This window comes from Schistocerca piceifrons, chromosome 2 (assembly GCF_021461385.2).
Source record: "Schistocerca piceifrons isolate TAMUIC-IGC-003096 chromosome 2, iqSchPice1.1, whole genome shotgun sequence".
Taxonomy (NCBI): Eukaryota; Metazoa; Arthropoda; class Insecta; order Orthoptera; family Acrididae; genus Schistocerca; species Schistocerca piceifrons.
In genome coordinates, this window is record NC_060139.1 from 76781341 (window position 1) to 76802844 (window position 21504).

The 21504-nt window shown below is 45.0% G+C and overlaps 1 protein-coding gene across 1 annotated transcript in view; it reads left to right on the forward strand.

The window, feature by feature from the left end:
- Positions 1 to 483: 483 nt before the first annotated feature.
- Positions 484 to 21504, forward strand: part of LOC124776854 (leukocyte elastase inhibitor-like) — a 66050-nt gene continuing 45029 nt past the window's right edge. Inside the window, exons 1-2 of the mRNA XM_047252025.1 lie at positions 484 to 555; positions 17529 to 17618. Coding sequence (XP_047107981.1) covers positions 17541 to 17618 — 78 coding nt within the window. The 5' untranslated portion in view covers positions 484 to 555; positions 17529 to 17540. The remainder of the gene's footprint in view (positions 556 to 17528; positions 17619 to 21504) is intronic.

Sequence of the window (21504 nt, forward strand, 5' to 3'; positions counted from 1 at the left end):
GGCCCCTGTTTCATCGAAGGAAATCTTAATGGTAGGAAGTACACAACATTCCTGCGAGAAACATTAGGTCTGTTATTGGAAGAAATACCTTTAGGAACGAGGAACAGAATGTGGTATCAACACGATGGGTGGCCTGCACATTTTTCGCTGGTGGTTAGAAATGAGTTGCAGAGACAATTCCCAAATCGTTGGATTGGACGCGCAGGCGATGTGTCGTGGCCGGCTCGTTCGCCAGAATTGACGCCTCTGGATTTTTTTCTTGTGGGATTCGTAAAAGACATTGTTTAGTTCCAACTACACATGAAGATATATCTAGCTGACCCCTAGCAGAAGCGCTCATGTGTAAAATAAAAGTCGCGCTGGGCGTCCCAGTGCGACCAGCGATGCGTCACTAGCTGGGATTCCAAGGACTGTTGCGTCACAAAGCTGCAATCTGTGGTGACCAGGAAAGAGGTCATCTGCCATCTGCGCGAAAAAATAAGACTAGTTGTCGCCAAAGCGTTGCAGTAGAATTCCGGAGCAGCTCAGACGTGGGATCACCGTGCACTTGCAGAGGTAAGTGGAGCACGCACTGGGTCCCAATTGAACTAAGGACGTCGTTGGTTACCATCGATATGTACGAATCAGATGTGATGTGTGCGAACGTTGTTAGTGGACTGTTTGCAAGTAGCTTATTTACAGAGAGCAAACACCCAAATCAATGCCAATGACCAGTTAAAATGAAAACCTACCAGAACATTAACTGCTGCTTCTTAATCACTAGAACGATGAGTAATTTCCGCCTAATTTATTTTGTTTAGTTGTCTTTTATTCGCCGATATCAAAACCTGACGACAGTACGGCTAGTAGCATTTATAGTTCACAATATGCTCAAATCCTCCAGCATATTTAATAATCTAATGTAGTGCAGCTCGTTTTACAAACTTAAATATTTTCTGTACGACGTAAGCTGCCAGAAATACGTACCAGTTTCCATGTGTGCTGATACTCGTGAAACTGTGTGTCCACTAAATGTTACGTCTGTTGATGCAGTAGCACTGGACAGTTACAGTCGTCTACATATTACAACAACTCGTCCTCGCTAGAAAAAATATTTTACTGTGTTTAACTTTTGATGAATTAAATTTTCTTAAAGAATACACGCTGGTTTCCAATGGAGCTTCTACTTCAGCTTCATATCTGTTGTTCATTGGGATAAGAAATGTTAATCCTCGGAGTTTTTAGTATAGATAAAGATTCACAACTCGAAATAGTTGTACCCTAAAATTTTTGAAATAATGCTTCATCTATATCGCTATTGTTTATATCTGTATACAATGTCCCGACTGACTGACTCAGTGATTCACTATCGTCCAGCCCAAACGGCTAAGTATCAAAACTTAAAATTGGAGAGGGTAAGGACCATATACTGTCGCCACCGTTTAAGAAGGGATTGTTGAAAATCAAACTGTCGAGGGGGTGGAACAGGGGAGGAAAGGCTTTTCTGAAAATATGTCGCTATTACGGCAATATAGAAGCTGCAACTACGAAACTTATTGTTTCGTTTCAGTCATATACACGCGTTTCTGCATTTTTGGAAAATCATCCACTAACGGGGAATTACAGGGGATGGAAAATCTTTAAGGAAATATTTCGTTACATTAATTTTTTGAAGGTAAATCTATGAAAATTGATATTCCACTTGCCTATTAGATACTGACAAATATTTGTAAAGAGATAGTTTCTACGGAAATGCCACCACAAGAACGCAAAAGGCATGATTAACAAAAACCTTGATTAACAAAAACCTTGGACTACAGCAACCAGAACAGTTTTTGTACAGAAGTACATTTGGCAAAGGCCATGCTTTTATGACCTTATACAGTCTGAAAAGGTTAGGTGGTGTCGCAGTTTACGAGCAAAATAAAAATTTGACTAAATAAAAAGAAAAAAGAAAATGCAGACTATACAGTGTACGCGAGCAAAGTGGCGGGTACTAAGCTAGTATATTTATAAAAATAACGTACGTACATTCAATATCTTCTCCTAACTCAATGGATCGGTTTCTAGAAAACTTGGCACACTTCTCGCTTGCTATCTGAAAAAAGTTACTCGGACATTAAGGCACCCATTACACCCCTGCGGCCGAGGGTGCGTTGAAAAAGGGTGATGTGAAAGCATTTAGGAAAGGATAAAGGAATCTCAACCTAGTTTTGTATATTTGTGACTCATTAGGTGTAAAATAATTACCGTAGGAGTAAGATTCGCCAGCTACCGCTAAGGATGGGGTTGGGAATGAGAAGTGGCGGGTTGCAGGTAAAAATGTTGAAAGCGAACTGTTGGTATTTCGTATAGTTAGGTGACGTAATTTGTGAAGCACTATATGTCTCCTATTTGTGATCACTGCGTCAACCAAGTGTCGATAATGAGCACTGTAGCGAGACAATTTATACGTAAACCATCGGAAACATGGATACTTTCTGCAGGATATATCCTGGCAGCAATGTAGGGTGACAGTCTTCTTTGAATTTTCAGTTTGGAATATTCGTTTTAATTTTATTAGTAATATTAACCCATGTTTCCAACGGCCTTGCCGCAGTGATAACACCGGTTGCCGTCAGATCACCGAAGTTAAGCGCTGTCGGGCTGGGCTAGTGTTTGGATAGGTGACCATCCGGTCTGCCGAACGCTGTTGGCAAGCGGGGTGCACTCAGCCCTTGTGCTGCAAACTGAGGAGCTGCTTGACTGACAAGTAGCGGCTCCGGTCTCGTAAACTGACACACGGCCGGGACAGCGGTGTGCCGACCACGTGCCCCTCCATATCCGCATCCAGTGACGCCTGTGGGTTGAGGATAACACGGCGGCCGGTCGGTACCGTTGGGCCTTCCAAGGCGTGTTCGGACGGAGTTCAGTTTTTTTACCAACCCATTTTACATATTGTCGAAAAGCGACGTCGTCGAGAAAAAAATCCATACTGCCTCCATCAGGATTGCTCTCCTGAAAAAGTAGTTTCTGTATCCCTGAACTACCGTCAGATATTGTTATATGGATTACAAGAGCAACTCGTGCAACCTGTCAGCAAAATTTACGTATTACTCCACAGATGAAAAATAAAAAATTAATTTTTTTAATTCTGTGACGCAGCATGTAAATTTTGCAGAGAGGTCGGATGGGTCACTCTTGTAAACGATACAGTTAGATGTGAGGATGGATCAGAAGAGCCAAAAGCCGTCATTGGGATATGAAGTAAGGCAGACAAAAAACTGCCACATAGTGTAGTGTGTTATGATAAAATTTGATCATTTCTTATGAACATTCTACAGTCGGCTGCTCCTGTTATTGTTGAGCAGATCTGAATCGATAAGTGTTTTCGGAAACACATACCACCAACTGGAGCTATTTTCACTTTCATATAGCAGTCTGACACAATAGAATTAAGGTTATAATATTTAAATATACAGTAGAATCATGGTTTATGAAAATTTCACATTGGTCTCTTGTCATTAAATATTGACATCCAGTTCTGTCAGTATACGGCCTTGGATTGTTTCGCAGAGTTAAGCTTCCAATACTGACGAGAAATTGGTACTACTACTATAAATTTGTCCTATATTCGCTTACGAAACAGTTCGTGGATTACTCGATGTGAAGATGGTGGCTGTATTGAACTTCAAATGTTCGCTCAGCCAAACACAGTACAAAAGTAGTAATTTAACGCGTACCAACGGAATGCGCCATGATCACAAAAATGTACACACAAGAATCTTAAATACACTCCTGGAAATTGAAATAAGAACACCGTGAATTCATTGTCCCAGGAAGGGGAAACTTTATTGACACATTCCTGGCGTCAGATACATCACATGATCACACTGACAGAACCACAGGCACATAGACACAGGCAACAGAGCATGCACAATGTCGGCACTAGTACAGTGTATATCCACCTTTCGCAGCAATGCAGGCTGCTATTCTCCCATGGAGACGATCGTAGAGATGCTGGATGTAGTCCTGTGGAACGGCTTGCCATGCCATTTCCACCTGGCGCCTCAGTTGGACCAGCGTTCGTGCTGGACGTGCAGACCGCGTGAGACGACGCTTCATCCAGTCCCAAACATGCTCAATGGGGGACAGATCCGGAGATCTTGCTGGCCAGGGTAGTTGACTTACACCTTCTAGAGCACATTGGGTGGCACGGGATACATGCGGATGTGCATTGTCCTGTTGGAACAGCAAGTTCCCTTGCCGGTCTAGGAATGGTAGAACGATGGGTTCGATGACGGTTTGGATGTACCGTGCACTATTCAGTGTCCCCTCGACGATCACCAGTGGTGTACGGCCAGTGTAGGAGATCGCTCCCCACACCATGATGCCGGGTGTTGGCCCTGTGTGCCTCGGTCGTATGCAGTCCTGATTGTGGCGCTCACCTGCACGGCGCCAAACACGCATACGACCATCATTGGCACCAAGGCAGAAGCGACTCTCATCGCTGAAGACGACACGTCTCCATTCGTCCCTCCATTCACGCCTGTCGCGACACCACTGGAGGCGGGCTGCACGATGTTGGGGCGTGAGCGGAAGACGGCCTAACGGTGTGCGGGACCGTAGCCCAGCTTCATGGAGACGGTTGCGAATGGTCCTCGCCGATACCCCAGGAGCAACAGTGTCCCTAATTTGCTGGGAAGTGGCGGTGCGGTCCCCTACGGCACTGCGTAGGATCCTACGGTCTTGGCGTGCATCCGTGCGTCGCTGCGGTCCGGTCCCAGGTCGACGGGCACGTGCACCTTCCGCCGATCACTGGCGACAACATCGATGTACTGTGGAGACCTCATGCCCCGCGTGTTGAGCAATTCGGCGGTACGTCCACCCGGCCTCCCGCATGCCCACTATACGGCCTCGCTCAAAGTCCGTCAACTGCACATACGGTTCACGTCCACGCTGTCGCGGCATGCTACCAGTGTTAAAGACTGCGATGGAGCTCCGTATGCCACGGCAAACTGGCTGACACTGACGGCGGCGGTGCACAAATGCTGCGCAGCTAGCGCCATTCGACGGCCAAAACCGCGGTTCCTGGTGTTTCCGCTGTTCCGTGCGTGTGATCATTGCTTGTACAGCCCTCTCGCAGTGTCCGGAGCAAGTATGGTGGGTCTGACACACCGGTGTCAATGTGTTCTTTTTTCCATTTCCAGGAGTGCACATTTAGCAGAGTTAATTGAATGTGCATTGCAGTATATAGCCGCAAATCATGGAAGCAGTTAATATTTTCATTTCACAGTTTCTACGGAAAGCTGTATCTATCACACATTTCTACATTACGTTTCAGAAACTTGCTGTAATTTCTACTGATAATTTACTATGAGGCTAGCCATCATAAACGCTTAACTATTGTGAAAGTAGAACAGTCTCCAGGTAGGTTGGGGGACTGATGACCTTCGCTGTTTAGTCCCCCTTAAACATCCCAACAACCACCACCACCATCCAGGTAGGCTTTCCTTCCATGAGAGTCAATGGTAATTTAGGAGTGTAGCACATATAGCTGCATCTTTGATTTTCTGATTCTGTTTGTTTTCCTCTAATTTGTTACTCCAATGTGAACAGCTTCCACTCCTTTTACTGCTTTATTCTTCACCTTTTCTCTGTACTGAAATATGTTTCGCAGTTTTCTTGTTCTGATATAAATCCAGAAGCTGTTGTAGATTTCCATTCGTTTCTACTTTAAAATTCGTCTCCTTACAACGTAAAATTAAAGTATCTAGCCGAAAGTAGAAAGGACTTTGAACGTCGTAAGGCATCCACGGTAAATAAAACGAAAAATAAAGTACAGCTTTTGTTTGCATTAGTCTTCACTTACTTCCTGGCGCGACCACATCACAATGTTTCACAGTACTTTATATGTGATGCGTGCCTTTGAAAATGTTATCAAAAGCGGTGTCCTGCATTTTTAAGCGAATGTACACAGTGTTCGGTAGCTTCTTAAGAGGGATTACGGTTCTGCTATAGAGTGATATGGCATTTTAGATTGGGAGATGAAAAGCTGCTGAGGCTTTTGCCACTACTATCCACAAATAATTGCGATTGGAGAAAGAGCTCGCTGAAGGAAAGTATACCACCAAATATTTCCATATGGCTCGCTGAATCAACATGGGATGGACATACAAGGTTTCCTTAAGCCCTAATCGCATTCCAAATAAATCCTGAAGACCTTGAAAGTCTTTTCGGGTTTGCTGCCGGATCCTAAAATCAACTTGACTCGATATTTCGGCGATCTAACTGTTCGCCATCTTCAGGAAATGCTGCGTCTGCTGATGAGTCCCGCTGAGAACTGACGCAAGATTGCAATTCGACGTCCTATATAGGCCGCCGTTCAGTACACGGCGCATGCGCCGCCCATCACGGTTTCTGACTTCCAAAACAGGGAGGTGGCGCCGCCCTTAGTGAAACACTGCTGGCAACGATATATCGCAATCAAGGCCGCATCGAAGAACGTTCAGTTTTGATGCGAGATAATACAGGATTCCACGTTTTGCTAAGAGGAAACCCATTGTCCCTGTTGATTAAATTATCAGCCAACCTAATTTCGTCCGCCTCTTTATACACACTATTCCAAAAACCGGAAATGTTGGCAATTATAACAGTTTCCTCAAATTTCATTTTATGTCTCTCATTCAGGCAGTGTTCTGCTACGGCCGATTTTTCCGGCTGTTGTAGCCTCGTGTGACGGCGATGTTCCACACACCTGTCATTCACTGTGCGAATAGAACGGCCAACGTAAGCTTTCCCACATTGACACGGGATTTTGTACACCCCGGGTTTCTTAAGTCCCAAATCATCCTTCACAGAGCCGAGCAGAGCCCTAATCTTAGAGGGTGGACGGAACACACTCTTAATGTTAAAACGCCTTGAAATTCGTCCAATCTTAAACGATAAGCCTCCAGAATAAGGAAGAAAGGCCACAGATCTATATTCCTCTTCGGACACCTCCGGAGACGGTCCAAATTCCATAGCCCGACGAATCTGTTTCTCGGTGTATCCATTTTCCTTAAAAACAGTCATCAAATGCTCAAGTTCTTGGGTTAAGCTGCCTGCGTCGGAAATGGCATATGCTCTCCGTACCAAAGTCCTAAGGACGCCACTACGTTGGTGTGGTGGATGATAACTCTTAGGGTGCAGATACAAATCTGTGTGTGTCGGCTTTCGGTGAACGCTGTGTCCCAAAGTTCCATCTGGTTTTTTATAAACCATAACGTCTAAAAATGGAAGCATCCCATCATTTTCAACCTCCATAGTAAATTTGATACGGGGATGAAGACAGTTGAAGTGGTCCAAAAACCTGTTAAGAGCACTGAGGACTTCAGCTTTGCAACCAACGTGCTTCTGGAGATACGTGGACGATACCTTCTTCGTATGGCCGCATGGACGTGATGCTCTTAACAGGTTTTTGGACCACTTCAACTGTCTTCATCCCCGTATCAAATTTACTATGGAGGTTGAAAATGATGGGATGCTTCCATTTTTAGACGTTATGGTGTATAAAAAACCAGATGGAACTTTGGGACACAGCGTTCACCGAAAGCAGACACACACAGATTTGTATCTGCACCCTAAGAGTTGTCATCCACAACACCAACGTAGTGGCGTCCTTAGGACTTTGGTACGGAGAGCATATGCCATTTCCGACGCAGGCAGCTTAACCCAAGAACTTGAGCATTTGATGACTGTTTTTAAGGAAAATGGATACACCGAGAAACAGATTCGTCGGGCTATGGAATTTGGACCGTCTCCGGAGGTGTCCGAAGAGGAATATAGATCTGTGGCCTTTCTTCCTTATGCTGGAGGCTTATCGTTTAAGATTGGACGAATTTTAAGGAGTTTTAACATTAAGAGTGTGTTCCGTCCACCCTCTAAGATTAGGGCTCTGCTCGGCTCTGTGAAGGATGATTTGGGACTTAAGAAACCCGGGGTGTACAAAATCCCGTGTCAATGTGGGAAAGCTTACGTTGGCCGTTCTATTCGCACAGTGAATGACAGGTGTGTGGAACATCGCCGTCACACGAGGCTACAACAGCCGGAAAAATCGGCCGTAGCAGAACACTGCCTGAATGAGAGACATAAAATGAAATTTGAGGAAACTGTTATAATTGCCAACATTTCCGGTTTTTGGAATAGTGTGTATAAAGAGGCGGACGAAATTAGGTTGGCTGATAATTTAATCAACAGGGACAATGGGTTTCCTCTTAGCAAAACGTGGAATCCTGTATTATCTCGCATCAAAACTGAACGTTCTTCGATGCGGCCTTGATTGCGATATATCGTTGCCAGCAGTGTTTCACTAAGGGCGGCGCCACCTCCCTGTTTTGGAAGTCAGAAACCGTGATGGGCGGCGCATGCGCCGTGTATTGAACGGTGGCCTATATAGGACGTCGAATTGCAATCTTGCGTCAGTTCTCAGCGGGACTCATCAGCAGAAGCAGCATTTCCTGAAGACGGCGAACAGTTGGATCGCCGAAATATCGAGTCAAGTTGATTTTAGGATCCGGCAGCAAACCCGAAAAGACTTTAAAGACTTATTACGCCGGGAAAGCCTACGTAGTCAAATCCTGAAGACCTTTTTACTATTATAGAAGTCAGTTTACACTTTCGACCACTCGTTCATTCATAAGAAGCACATAAATACATGTAAATAGTGGCTTCACATCAAACTGATAAGTCAACTGAACCGTAATTCAAAGCAGAGCATTGACACAGTAGTGCATGAAGCCTCGCAAAAAACTGGCAAACGCTCTGTGCGAACTCTAAAGTTTATCATCACTATCATCGCGACTAAACTCGTAAAAGTCATACCGCAGTTAAAATTAAATAATACAGCAAGATCTCTATAGCTCAGGTCCTTACAAACAGTACAAATACAAGAAATTTTGCGTGACACTGAAAAACTCATGTTCTTTAGAGTTCTAGAGAAAGTAGATGCTGTAGGATTTTATGTTTCCAGCTCGCGATCACCAAAATAATTAAACTGCCAATAACACAGCGTGAATCCAAAGCACCGCTCTGGCCCCCCACACCCAGACACAAGACCTTACCAAGCTGAGGAAAACCCTGCGCAAGACTGTACGCCATTAAGGAACATCGATAAGATTAAGAGTTCTGTCTTACTTGCCTTTTTAAAAACTTGATCAGCTGGTTTCTACGCTCTTACGACTTGATCAAAATTCGGAATTAATTGCACAGTAATTTATTATGCGTCTAACAGTATATAGGAATAAAATTCAGCAAGGATGTTATTCCACTTGGCCTTACCAGAGACAACTGGCCAAAGAGAAAGACAAGCCACGGCCCACACGTGACAGTATGTGACACTACGGTACCAGCAGCCGTCTCTGGTGGAGAGCGAGTAACTATTCCAGACGAGTTTAATAATTCTTAGTAGCGCATTTACATGCCCGCAAGCGCTCGATAACACACGGCAAACTGTCATATTTCCCGTGGGCCCGGCGCGGAGCCGAGTGTTCGTGAAGTATGACAGTGAAGTTGACTGGTGGGAAGTTACAGGTTCGTTGCGGGACCAGTAATTCTCGTGGGCCCCGCGGAAACGCGCGGTGTCGTCACAGTAAACAAGTACAGTGGAAACGAAGAAAAACTAATCACACTGTGTTTCTAGGTCAGTTGCGTATGTACAATCAACCACAATTACTCGCTGACTCACGATAAACCGGCCGATTAGCCCTCACTTATAATATATTGGTACATTACACTAAAAGAAGTATCATGAACGGAGATCTTCCAGCAGGGAGGACGAAGACGTGGTTCCGTAGCGGCCGTTAACGGTTGCGTCATGGGGAAAGCAGGAGACTGCCTGGGAGATAACAAGGCCGTCCAGCAGTGTTAGTGACGTCACACGAAGCGGCCCTTAGCCGACGCAGCAGTCCACGGACACCTCCGTACAGACGTGCCTGATGCTAACGATCTTCTGTCCGTCATACAGAAAGGAGCGAACTATAATTCGAACCAAAGACCAAATTACATATACGGGCAGGAATAGGTTCTAGAACTCCTCTGAAAAGTGTTTCTCTTCAGTACCAGAATGAACATCAAATTGTCAGGTTTTCTAAATAGAAAAGTACTTTGCTAGTAACAGACAGCAATAATGAGACTTGCAGTTGGTGATTTCTACGTGGAAAAGCTGTAGAGAGATTGAAAATGATAAGTAAAGAGAGCCTCAGCCTTTTGCTCACATTCTTACATGTAATGCACTTGGTTGTTTTTCATTTCCTTACCTTTCATAACATTTTTAATATTGTTTCAAGAAGTGTATCTTCAATAGCAGAGTGAACTTCAAATTGTCAGGCTTTTCTTAAAGCAAAGAGCAGTCCCTTAGTATCACAGTGCAAGACAGAATCTTGTGTTCAGTGATGTCTATGTTAAAAGGAGAATATTTGATATCTATCTTTTGTTTCCATTCTTTATTACTGAGGATACACTCGTAAAAATTCTTGAAAAGAGCTGTCACCATGAACATATGAGTAAATTCACAATAGTCATGTGTTTTATGAGATAAAGCGAACTCTTGTTACCTTATTGTAAACGAAAGTTGTGAGGGTTTTGCTATGTATGACAGTGTTTAAGATAATTTACTTTCAGTGTAATAGCTTGAAAATGTTAAGTCCTGCTGTCAGTTCGCATTTGTCACCACCTGTATGCGAGTTTTAAAGCTAAATAGTGTTCTGACAATTATAAAATAGTGGCAAAGTTCCTCAATCGATTAAACTTATTCCTGCCCGTATATGTAATCGGTATTTCGTTATGAACCTTTATGCTGTTTACAAGAACATATATAATTTGGTCTTTGGTTCGAATTATAGTTGGCTCCTTTCTGTATGACGGACAGAAGATCGTTAGCATCAGGCGCGTCTGTACGGAGGTGTCCGTGGACTGCTGCGTCGGCTAAGGGCCGCTTAGTGTGACGTCACTAACACTGCTGGACGGCCTTGTTATCCCGGGGGTGTCGCTGGGAGGGAACGGACGTCACACTCATGCTAGCGCCACTAGCAGAGACTGTCAACCAGTAAGTGGCGTGTATAAATGTATGACTTTCAGTGCTGTAGGCCGTCGTAAATATGCAAATAGTCGTCTCTACTAAATTCATTTTATTCGGTTGACCATTATATTTCAAGCTCTGAGCTTTCACTCTGAATAAAAGTACACTGAGGTGACAACTCAAGAGATACCTTCGACCATAGATACTAATAGGGCTGATGTGGCTCCAACATAAACCATATGACTGTTGGCAAAACGTGGCGGGATTTCAAATCAGCGGTCTGCCATCCTATGTTTGTATCGTATTTTCCCCACATTTCTCATTTGACTGCCAAACGCTTCCAACAAAAATTACTTTTTTATCTGCGAAAAATTGTCAGAACTACATTTGACCTGGATTTGTTCACAGTACCATTTATAAAATCTAACAAATACATCGAACCCCCCTCTGGTGGGCAGCGGGGCGAAATTACTATAAACTATCAAAGTAAGTCGTTAAAATTATTTAAACAGTAAGAGTGGGCTCGTGTCCAAACTTTAAACATTGGATTCACCGCGTTTTGAGCTCTAGTCACTTATAAAAGAAAATCGGATATGGGAATTACGTCAACTATAGGTGCCAAAATTGGCGACTTTTGGAGCAGGTCCATTTTAGAGTATCAATTTTAGGTGCACTTCAAAGGTTCAGTTACAACTATTTTTACAAAAGTTCAAACTATCAGTTTAAAAAAATATTTTAGACGAAAGGTGAGACTTCGAAGTTCCAGAAAATAATTTTGGAGCCTACATTTATTTAGTAGTATTAGAAGATAGAAAAAAATTCGTTTCATGTGTCGACTATAGGTGCTCTTACCTTATTATAATCTCACTTGCATATACAAAATGGTGCGTATGTGCAGATGGCCTTAAGGTTTTTCCGTTTCAGGGCCTGTATCCAAAGCTGCCTTCGGTTTTCATCCTTAGGGAACCTATGAGCAGGAACGAGAAACAGTTATACTTACTTCTGTAACTGAATTATCGCAGATACTTTCCAAAATGTAATATGAGTCTGACTTTACAGGCACCACGTTCAACACTTTAAATTACGTGATACTCTCTTTCAAGTGTAAAAAACATATAAAAGTCACTTCAGCAGATTTCAATAAACGCATCTGCACTATCGTAGAAACACACGTGAAATGTAATGCCATTTCCCGCACAAAACGCTGAGTACAGCCATAAGCGCAACACCAACCAACCATGTTTTGCCAAAATTCACGTGACGTTAGCCCAGAGATGTCGGAGCCACGAAAATGACCTCAGGGCCAGTCTATTATATTTATGGTCGAAGTGAGATACCTTCTAATAACACCTCGGTTAGCCCGGCATAGTGCAGAAATTCGACGTGGAACGGACTCAACAAGTAGCTGGAAGTCCTATGCAGAAATACTGAGACACGCTGTGTCTATAGACGTCCATAATTGCGAAAGTGTTGCCGGTGCAGGATTTTGGGGGTCTCATAAATATTCGATGGCATTTGCCGCGCGATCTGGTTGGCCAAATCATTCACTTAAATTATTGATAATCTTCTCCAAACCAATAGTGAACAATAATTGTCCGGTGACATGGTGCATCATGATCCATAAAAATTCCATGCCCATGAAAGGCAGAAAATGGTCTCAAACTAGCCGAACATATTATGGACTCCGTCCATTCCGTGTAAACACAGCCCACACCATAATGAAGCCACACCCAGCTTGCATAGTGCCTAGTTGAGAACTTGGGTCTATGGCTTCGTGGGGTCTGCGCCACACTCGAACCCTTCCATCAGTTCTTACCAACTGAAATCTGGGCTCACCTGACCAGACCACAATTTTCCAGTCGTCTATGGTCCGACCAACACGGTCACGAGTCTAGGAGAGGCGCAGCAGGCGATGTAGTACTTCGTCGTCTGCTGCCATTGCCCATTAACGCCAAATTTTCCGCAGTGATCTAACGGATACGTTCGTCGTACATCCCACATCGATTTCTGCGCTTATTTCATGCAGTGTTGCTTGTCTATTTAGCACTAGCAACTCTACGCAAACGCTGTTTCTCTCTGTCGTTGAGTGAAGGCCGACGGTCACTGACAAGTGAACCTCCCCATCGCACCCCCCTCAGATTTAGTCATAAGTTAGAACAGTGGATAGGCCTTGAAAAGCTGAACACACATCAATCGAGAAAACAGGAAGAAGTTGTGTGGAACTACGAAAAAATGAGCAAAATATATAAACTGAGTAGTCCATGCGGAAGACAGGCAACACAAAGACTAATATAAGCACCAACAGCGTAGTGGTCCCGTGGTTAGTGTGAGCAGCCGCGGAGCGAGAGGTCCTTGGTTCAAGTCTTCCCTCGAGGGAAAAGTTTAATTTTTTATTTTCAGTTTGTGACAAACTATTATGTTTTCACCAGTTTTTTGGGAGTGATTATCACATCCACAAGGAAACCTAAATCGGGGAAGGTAGAAGAACATTTTTACCCATTCGCCAAGTGTACAAGTTACGTGGTCGACAACAAATTCCTGTCATGTGACGCACATGCCGTCACCAGTGTCGTATAGAATATATCAGACGTGTTTTTCTGTGGAGGAATCGGTTGACCTATGACCTTGCGATCAAATGTTTTCGATTCCCATTGGAGAGGCACGTCCTTTCGTCTACTAATCGCACGGTTTTGCGGTGCGGTCGCAAAACACAGACACTAAACTTATTACAGTGAACAGTGACGTTAATGAACGAACGGACAGATCATAACTTCGCGAAAATAGATATTAAATTTATCGCTCGAGGGAAGACTTGAACCAAGGACCTCTCGCTCCGTAGCTGCTCACGCTAACGACGGGATCACGGCGATGCTCCGCTTGCAGTCTCCTTGATGTTACCTATATTGCACATGGACTACTCAGTTTGTATATTTTGCTTATTTTTTCATAGTTCTACATATCTTCTTCCTGTTTTCTCGATTGATCTTTGTTCAGTTTTTCAAGGCCTATCCACTGTGCCAACTTATAACTAAATCTGAGGGGGGGTGCGATGGGGAGGTTCCCTTGTGAGTAGTCCGTGGTGGGAGATAATGCGTGCAGTAGGGTATTCTCGGCACATTCTTGACGCTGTGGATCTTGTAATATTGAATTTAAAAATTGTTTAAATGACTCTGAGCACTATGGGACTTAACATCTGAGGTCATCAGTCCCCTAGACTATGAACTACTTAAACCTAACTAACCTAAGGACAGCACACACATCCGTGCCCGAGGCAGGATTCGAACCTGCGACCGTAGCAGTAGCGCGATTCCGGACTGAAGCTCCTAAAACCGTTCGGCCACAACGGCCGGCGTAATATTAAATTCACTAACGACTTCGAAAATGGAACGTCAGATGCATTTAGCTCCATCTGCTATTCCGCGTTCATAGCTTGTTAATTCCTATCGTGGGACCATAATCACGTCATATGAATCACCTGCTTACAAGTGATACCTGCGCTAACGCACTGCCCTTTTATAACTTGTGTACGCGGTCCTACCACCATCTTTTTAAGCGCATATCGCTGTCCCATCACTTTAGTCACATCAGTGTATAGTCCTAAAATGGCAAATTGGCCAATTTGTTATCCAGTGTTAAAAACATTAATCTCTAAACCTTGGAATTTATTCACCATACGCGGCACTGCACTTTAAGTAGTCAAAAACATCTTCAAACGCATCGGCGTTACAGCCTTACACTAATCAAAACATCAGCATTGCAGGTGGGCTCAGGCGAGAATGATCATGCTGGTATTAACGAAGTGTTGTTCAATAAATTGCTTATAACTGTTTACTGATTTCTTTAATAACAAATGTGACTTGCCATTTTCGTAGCTTGTAAAACGAACTTTTCAATGAGATATCATATTCTTACTTAGTGTGCTTGCTACAGGTTTTATTAATGTTATAAAAAAGTTATTACAAATTTTAATAACTTTATCAATTGTTTACAAGCATGGCTTGGTTTTCAATGAGCTCGTCTCACTGCCACAAATCTTAAGCTGTCTTTGGTTTTCTTATAGTAAGCGTGTAAGGCATTGGAAGTACTTTCGGTTAATATTAATATTTTTCACTCCGTATGCTAAGTCGCTTGGGGCCGCTTACCGAGCAAGGAGTCCTGGGTTCTATTCCCAGCGGGGTCAGGGATTTTCACGTACCTCATCATTTCATCATCATTCATGAAAGTGGCGAGTTTGGACTGAGGAAAGGTTGGGGATTTGTACGGGCGCTGATTACCGCGCAGTTGAGCGCCCCACAAACCAATCATCATAAGTCACTTGGGCCATCCCAGCTAGCTCAGCGGGCAAGCCACCTCAGTGCCCGCGCTATATGGATTTTCTGATGCCGACTTGCTGGTACGACCTGCCGGCCAGCACCTGCCCTGCGCCAAACGATTGCTATGACCACCCACACTCTGAGCCCAGGGCCTGGCCTCATACAGCACAGCCACAGAACGGCGACGAACCGCCCAACCTAATATTCAGCCCTCACACAACTCTTCTGGGGCTAGCCACTCGAAATATCAGACACCCTGAGAGGTTGTTCACCAGCCAATTCGGAAAGGCTTTTCTTCTTCCACCTACACTGGTCCCTGTCCTCGCGGTGTATGAGAATTGTCTTCCGTGCACCTGATAAGTGTAAGAGACTGCATGTAATTGAGATGTGTATAGTGCCGTGTCATGTCGTTGTGGTACAGTGACGAGAGAAGGGGCAATCCCAGCGCCAGCGCATAGTCTTCTTTCGAGTGATCAGGTCACCATCGAAAGTTTCATAAATACACTACTGACCATTAAAATTTCTACACAAAGAACAAATGCAGATGATAAACGGGTATTCATTGGACAAATATAATATACTATAACTGACATTTCCACGCAATTTGGGTGAACAGATGCTGAGAAATCAGTATCCAGAACAACCACCTCTGGCCGTAATAGCGGCCTTGATATGCCTGGGCATTGAGTCAGAGCTTGGATGGCGTGTACGGGTACAGCTGCCCATGCAGCTTCAAGACGATACCACAGTTCATCAAGAGTAGTGACTGCCGTGTTTTGACGAGCCAGTTGCTCGCCAACCATTGACCAGACGTTTTCAGTTGGTGAGAGATCTGGAGAATGTGCTATCCAGGGCAGCAGTCGAACATTTTCTGTATCCAGAAAGGCCCGTAAAGGACCTGCAACATGCGGTCGTGCATTATCCTGCAGAAATTTAGGGTTTCGCAGGGATCGAATGAAGGGTAGAGCCACGGGGCGTAACACCTCTGAAATGTAACGTCCACTGTTCAAAGTGCCGTCAATGGGAAGAAGAGGTGACTGAGACGTGTAATCAATGGCACCCCATACCATCATGCCGGGTGATACGCCAGTATGGCGATGACGAATACACGCTTCCAATGTGCGTTACTCGCGATGTCGCCAAACACGGATGCGACCATCATATGTTGTACCCAGAACCTGGATTCATTCCAAAAAATGACGTTTTGCCATTCGTGCACCCACGTTCGTCGTTCAGTACACCATCGCAGGCGCTCCTGTCTGTGATGCAGCGTCAAGGGTAACCGCAGCCATGGTCTCCGAGCTGATAGTCCATGCTGCTGCAAACGTCGTCGAACTATTCGTGCAGATGGTTATTGTGTTGCAAACGCCCCAATCTGTTGACACAGGGATCGAGACGTGGCTGCACGATCCGTTACAGCCATGCGGATAAGATGCCTGTCATCTCGACAGCTAGTGATACGATGCCCTTGGGATCCAGCACGGCGTTCCGTATTACCCTCCTGAACCCACCGATTCTGTATTCTGCTAACTGTTACTGGATCTCGACCAACGCGAGCAGCAATGTCGCGATACGATAAACCGCAATCGCGATAGGCTACAATCCGACCTTTATCAAAGTCGGAAACGTGATGGAACGCATTTCTCCTCGTTACACGAGGCATCACAACAACGTTTCACCAGGCAACGTCGGTCAACTGCTGTTTTTGTATGAGAAATCGGTTGGAAACTTTTCTCATGTCAGCACGTTGTAGGTGTCGCCACCGGCGCCAACCTTGTGTGAATGCTCTGAAAAGCTAATCATTTGCATATCACAGCATCTTCTTCCTGTCAGTTAAATTTCACCTCTGTAGCACGTCATCTTTGTGGTGTAGCAATTTTAATGGCCAGTAGTGTACCTTCACTCAACGAGAGCCTGTGCAGAATTTAGACACCTAATGCCAGTATTTGCGACCAGGTCTGGTGCTCACGAATTTTACCCCCTCATCTCTCCTTTCTGGCCAAATACACGTGGTGAAATTCCTTCGACCAGCATGATTTGAGCCAGCTAAACCAGTCACGAGAGCCGCCACACTTGACTGCGTTAGCGACCGCGGCTACGGAGGCGGCAATGATCTTGCAAACGTATAACTCATTTCCTGTCTGTAGTCAAATAGCGGTTTGATGACATTTCAGTTGTTATAATAATCTTTCTCTTTGCAGATAACCGTCGACATGGTCGTTGCAGAAGCTAACGTAGCGCTGGAGACGATATCCCAAGCAAATTCTTTATTTACTTTCGACATCTACAAGGTAAGCATTTGAGGCAGTAAAACGTGTTTTGTGATGTCTAAAACTTTTTTCATGTAATTCCTGACAGTATAAATTGCTCAACATTCTCAATATTGTACTTGTAATTAAACTAAACATCCTCTAATGGAAATTCTCCCAGACTTTCTCATGCATGCATTCATCTCGCTCCAGCATATTTCCCAATACCATTTTCCGACGTTCCATTACGCTGTTCCTTGGTTCATTTATCTCTATGATTTCAACAAGGTACGTGCGTGGAAAATACACTATCCATTAATCTGGTTCCATGTCCTTTCCATTAATTGATTCTTTAGTCGTAAAAGGTCTTCCGGTCGCATCTGTAACCTGATCCATTTATATTCTGTATTGTTTCTCAACACGCAGCGAGAGAGGGGCACAGCGATTAGCACAATGGAGTCGCGTCAGCAGGGTGACAGTTCAGATCCCCAACCTACCACCGATTTCCGAGATTTCCATGAAATGCTCAAGACTGATTACCCTGAAAGGGCAAGGACTAGTTTCCTTCGCATCCTTCACCAATCCGTCTTTAATGACCTTGCTCTTAAGGGTCGAATTTAAATTACTTCTCAACATCTATGCACTGACAGTACGCACTTATGACAAACTTTCCGCTTCAGACACGTTAGGAACCTAGTTTCGGGGCCTTTATTTACCACGTATTCATTTATAATCACGCACACTGCCTTCAGGTTTTCTCATTGCAGGGCTCCCCATTCCTCCCAGGTATCTTACTGATAACATGAAGTTTGTGACTTGGAATTTCCCGGCATAATAACTCTTGTATCCTCTGGTTTGCTGCCGGATCCTAAAATCAACGTGATTAAAAATTTCTGCGATCAAACTGTCAGACATCTGCTGCTGCAGCTGCTGCTGTTGCTCTTTTTGCTACGTCCCCTAAAAACTGATACCAAGGCTGGAAATAGTTGCCCTATACAGCGATTCACGAAGATATGCAAATATTTTAATATGTTAGTCTACAAGTAAAACTAAAGAAAAAAGTTCATATAGATGTAGGTCCGCAAATGTAGTTACGGAGTTACGGCAATAAGATTTTGCCTGAAAAATAACAACTTCACTAATATGAAGCCATCGCGAAACTGTAAGATGTCAAAGTAAAGCACGATTTCCATTACTTTTTGTCTTTGATTTGGTGAATCTAATAAAACATATCGCAAATGTGTATCTCCAGTAGTTTTCCAGAACATCCAGAGAAGCAAAGAAGTAATTTCGTAAAATTTTCTGTTTATTAACCACTCAAACGGCGGGCGGATGGGAACGTCCTCTCATACACTACACGCTGCAGTGAATCCTATAGTGGCTCCATTTACAGAGTGGGAGCTCCTCAGTGCCCTGGCGCATTGCCCCGACACAGCTCCTGGGCCTGATCGCATCCACAGCCAGATGATTAAACATCTCCCATCTGACTACAAGCGACATCTTCTCGTCATCTTCAACCGGCTCTGGTGCCATGGTGTCTTTTCATCGCAATGGCGGAGAGCACCATCATTCCGGTGCTCAAACACGGTAAAAACCGCTTGATGTGGATAGCTATCGGCCCATCAGCCGCTGCTGGAACGTATGGTATGTCTGCGGTTGGGTTGGGTCCTGGAGTCACGTGGCTTGCTGGCTTCCGCCAGGGTCGCTCTACCACTGATAATCCTGTGTCCATCGAGTCTGCCATCCGAACAGCCTTTTCCAGAAGGCAACACCTGATTGCCGTCTTTTTTGGCGTCATATCCTTGCCACATTGTATGAGTGGGGTCTCCGGATACTACTCCCGATTTATCCAAAACTTCCTGTCGCTCAGTACTCTCAGATAACAAGGGCACTGTTTCGCTAGTAGTTGCTATATCGGAACTTTGGTGACCTCGGCCACGATGTCGTGGTCTATTTTGGCGGCGTCGTCGCACTCCAAGATTGCTTTCTTCTGGCCTTGTTTCAGGCATGCGTTCAAATTCAACTGTTTCGCCACTCGTATCCAAATCATCGTATGCTGGATTATCTCCATACCGTATACGATTAGCAGCATCCTCTCTTTGCACTGTTCGAATATCATTACTGCTACGAGAACGATTAACATTTGTTAATGGAATTCTTTCTGCCATTTCAATGTCTTCCTCTGGTCCCGGATATAAAACACCTCCGTCGTATTGTATAGAGCCATGGTTGCCCGTACTTAAATACTGATTTACCCACGACATTTTGCTGACTAAAATAAATAAATCATTGCCGCCTTTTATATACATTACGTTATTGAACAGCACGTGTCGGGCTGTCACTCCAAAAAGATAAGTTTACACACGCCAACCTTTTGCTGGCGTGGGTGCTTGCCCAGATAATTGTCCTAAAAGGACAAATTATCTCAGCGGGACATGGACAGTCGCCATCGCGACCTTGGGACCCGGGGGCCCCTTTTTTTTTATCAATTGCTGACCCTCGAATCATGAAACGACGCGACGCAGTCATGTTTCGATTCATGAGGGTCAGCAATTGATAAAAAAAATGGGTGACTCCCATAGTTCCGTCCATATCCAGGGGAATGGAATTCCGCAGGGCTCTGTATTGAGTGTCTCTCTATTTTTGGCGACAATTAACGGTCTAGCAGCAGCTGTGGGGCCCTCCGCCTAACCTTCTCTGTATGCAGACGACTTCTACATTTCGTACTGCTGCTCCAGTACTGTTGTTGCTGAGCTGCGCCTCCAGGGAACCATCCACAAGGCGCAGTCATGGGCTCTAGCCCATGGCTTTTTTCGACGCTCGATTGACTTGGCTCCCTCATCTTAGTCAGCTTAAGCAGAAGTGCTGGCAGCACCTCAGTGCCCTCCCCTGCTTGAGCAACACCAATTGGGGTGCAGATCGCTGTACGCTGCTGCAGCTCTACAGAGCCCTTGTCCAATTCAGAATTGGCTATGGGAGTGTGGTTTATGGTTCGGCAGCGCCTTCAGCATTGCATTTACTCGACCCTGTGCACCACTGTGGGGTTCCATTAGCGACAGGAACTTACAGGACGAGTCCGGTGACCAGTGTACTGGTGGAGGCTGGTGTCCTTCCACTGCAGATCAGACGTGCGAACCTGCTCGCCAGTTACGCAGCACACATTCATAGTTACCCTGAACATCCAAATTACCGTCTCCTTTTCTCGCCGCGGCAGTCCATCTCCCGTATCGGCTGCCCAGATCGGGGCTAACGACTGCGGTTCGCGTGTGGTCCCTTCTCTCCGAACTGGAGGCCGTCCCTTTACCACCTCTACTTGCAGTCCGTTCACGTACGCCTCCATGGTATACGCCTCGGCCGCAGCTTCGTCTGGACCTTTCGCATGACCCTAAGGACTCGATTAATCCCGCTGCTATCCGCTGTCACTTCCTCTCGATTCTTGACGTGTTCCGGGACTCTTAAGCGGTTTACACCGACGGCTCAATAGCTGATGGTTACGTAGGCTTCGCATATGTTCATGAAGGACATATTGAGCAGCACACCTTGCCAGAGCTGGCGGCCATTTCTCGTGCTCTTGAGTACATCCGCTCATGCATTGGCGAGTCATTTCTCCTGTGTATTGACTCAATGAGCAGCCTACAAGCTATCGACAGTGCTACCCTCGCCACCCTCTAGTAGCGTCCATTCAGGAGTCCATATATGCCCTGGAACAGGCCCGCCGTTAAGTGGTGTTTGTGTGGACCCCAGGACCCATCGGAAACCCAGGCAACGAACTTGCCGACAGGCCTACCAAACAGGCGACGTGGAAACAGCTTCTGGAGATAGGCATCTCCGAAGCTGACCTGCGTTCTGTCTACACCGCAGGGTTTTCCGGCTTTGGGAGACGGAATGGCATAACAGCACGCACAACAAACTGAATATCATTAAGGAG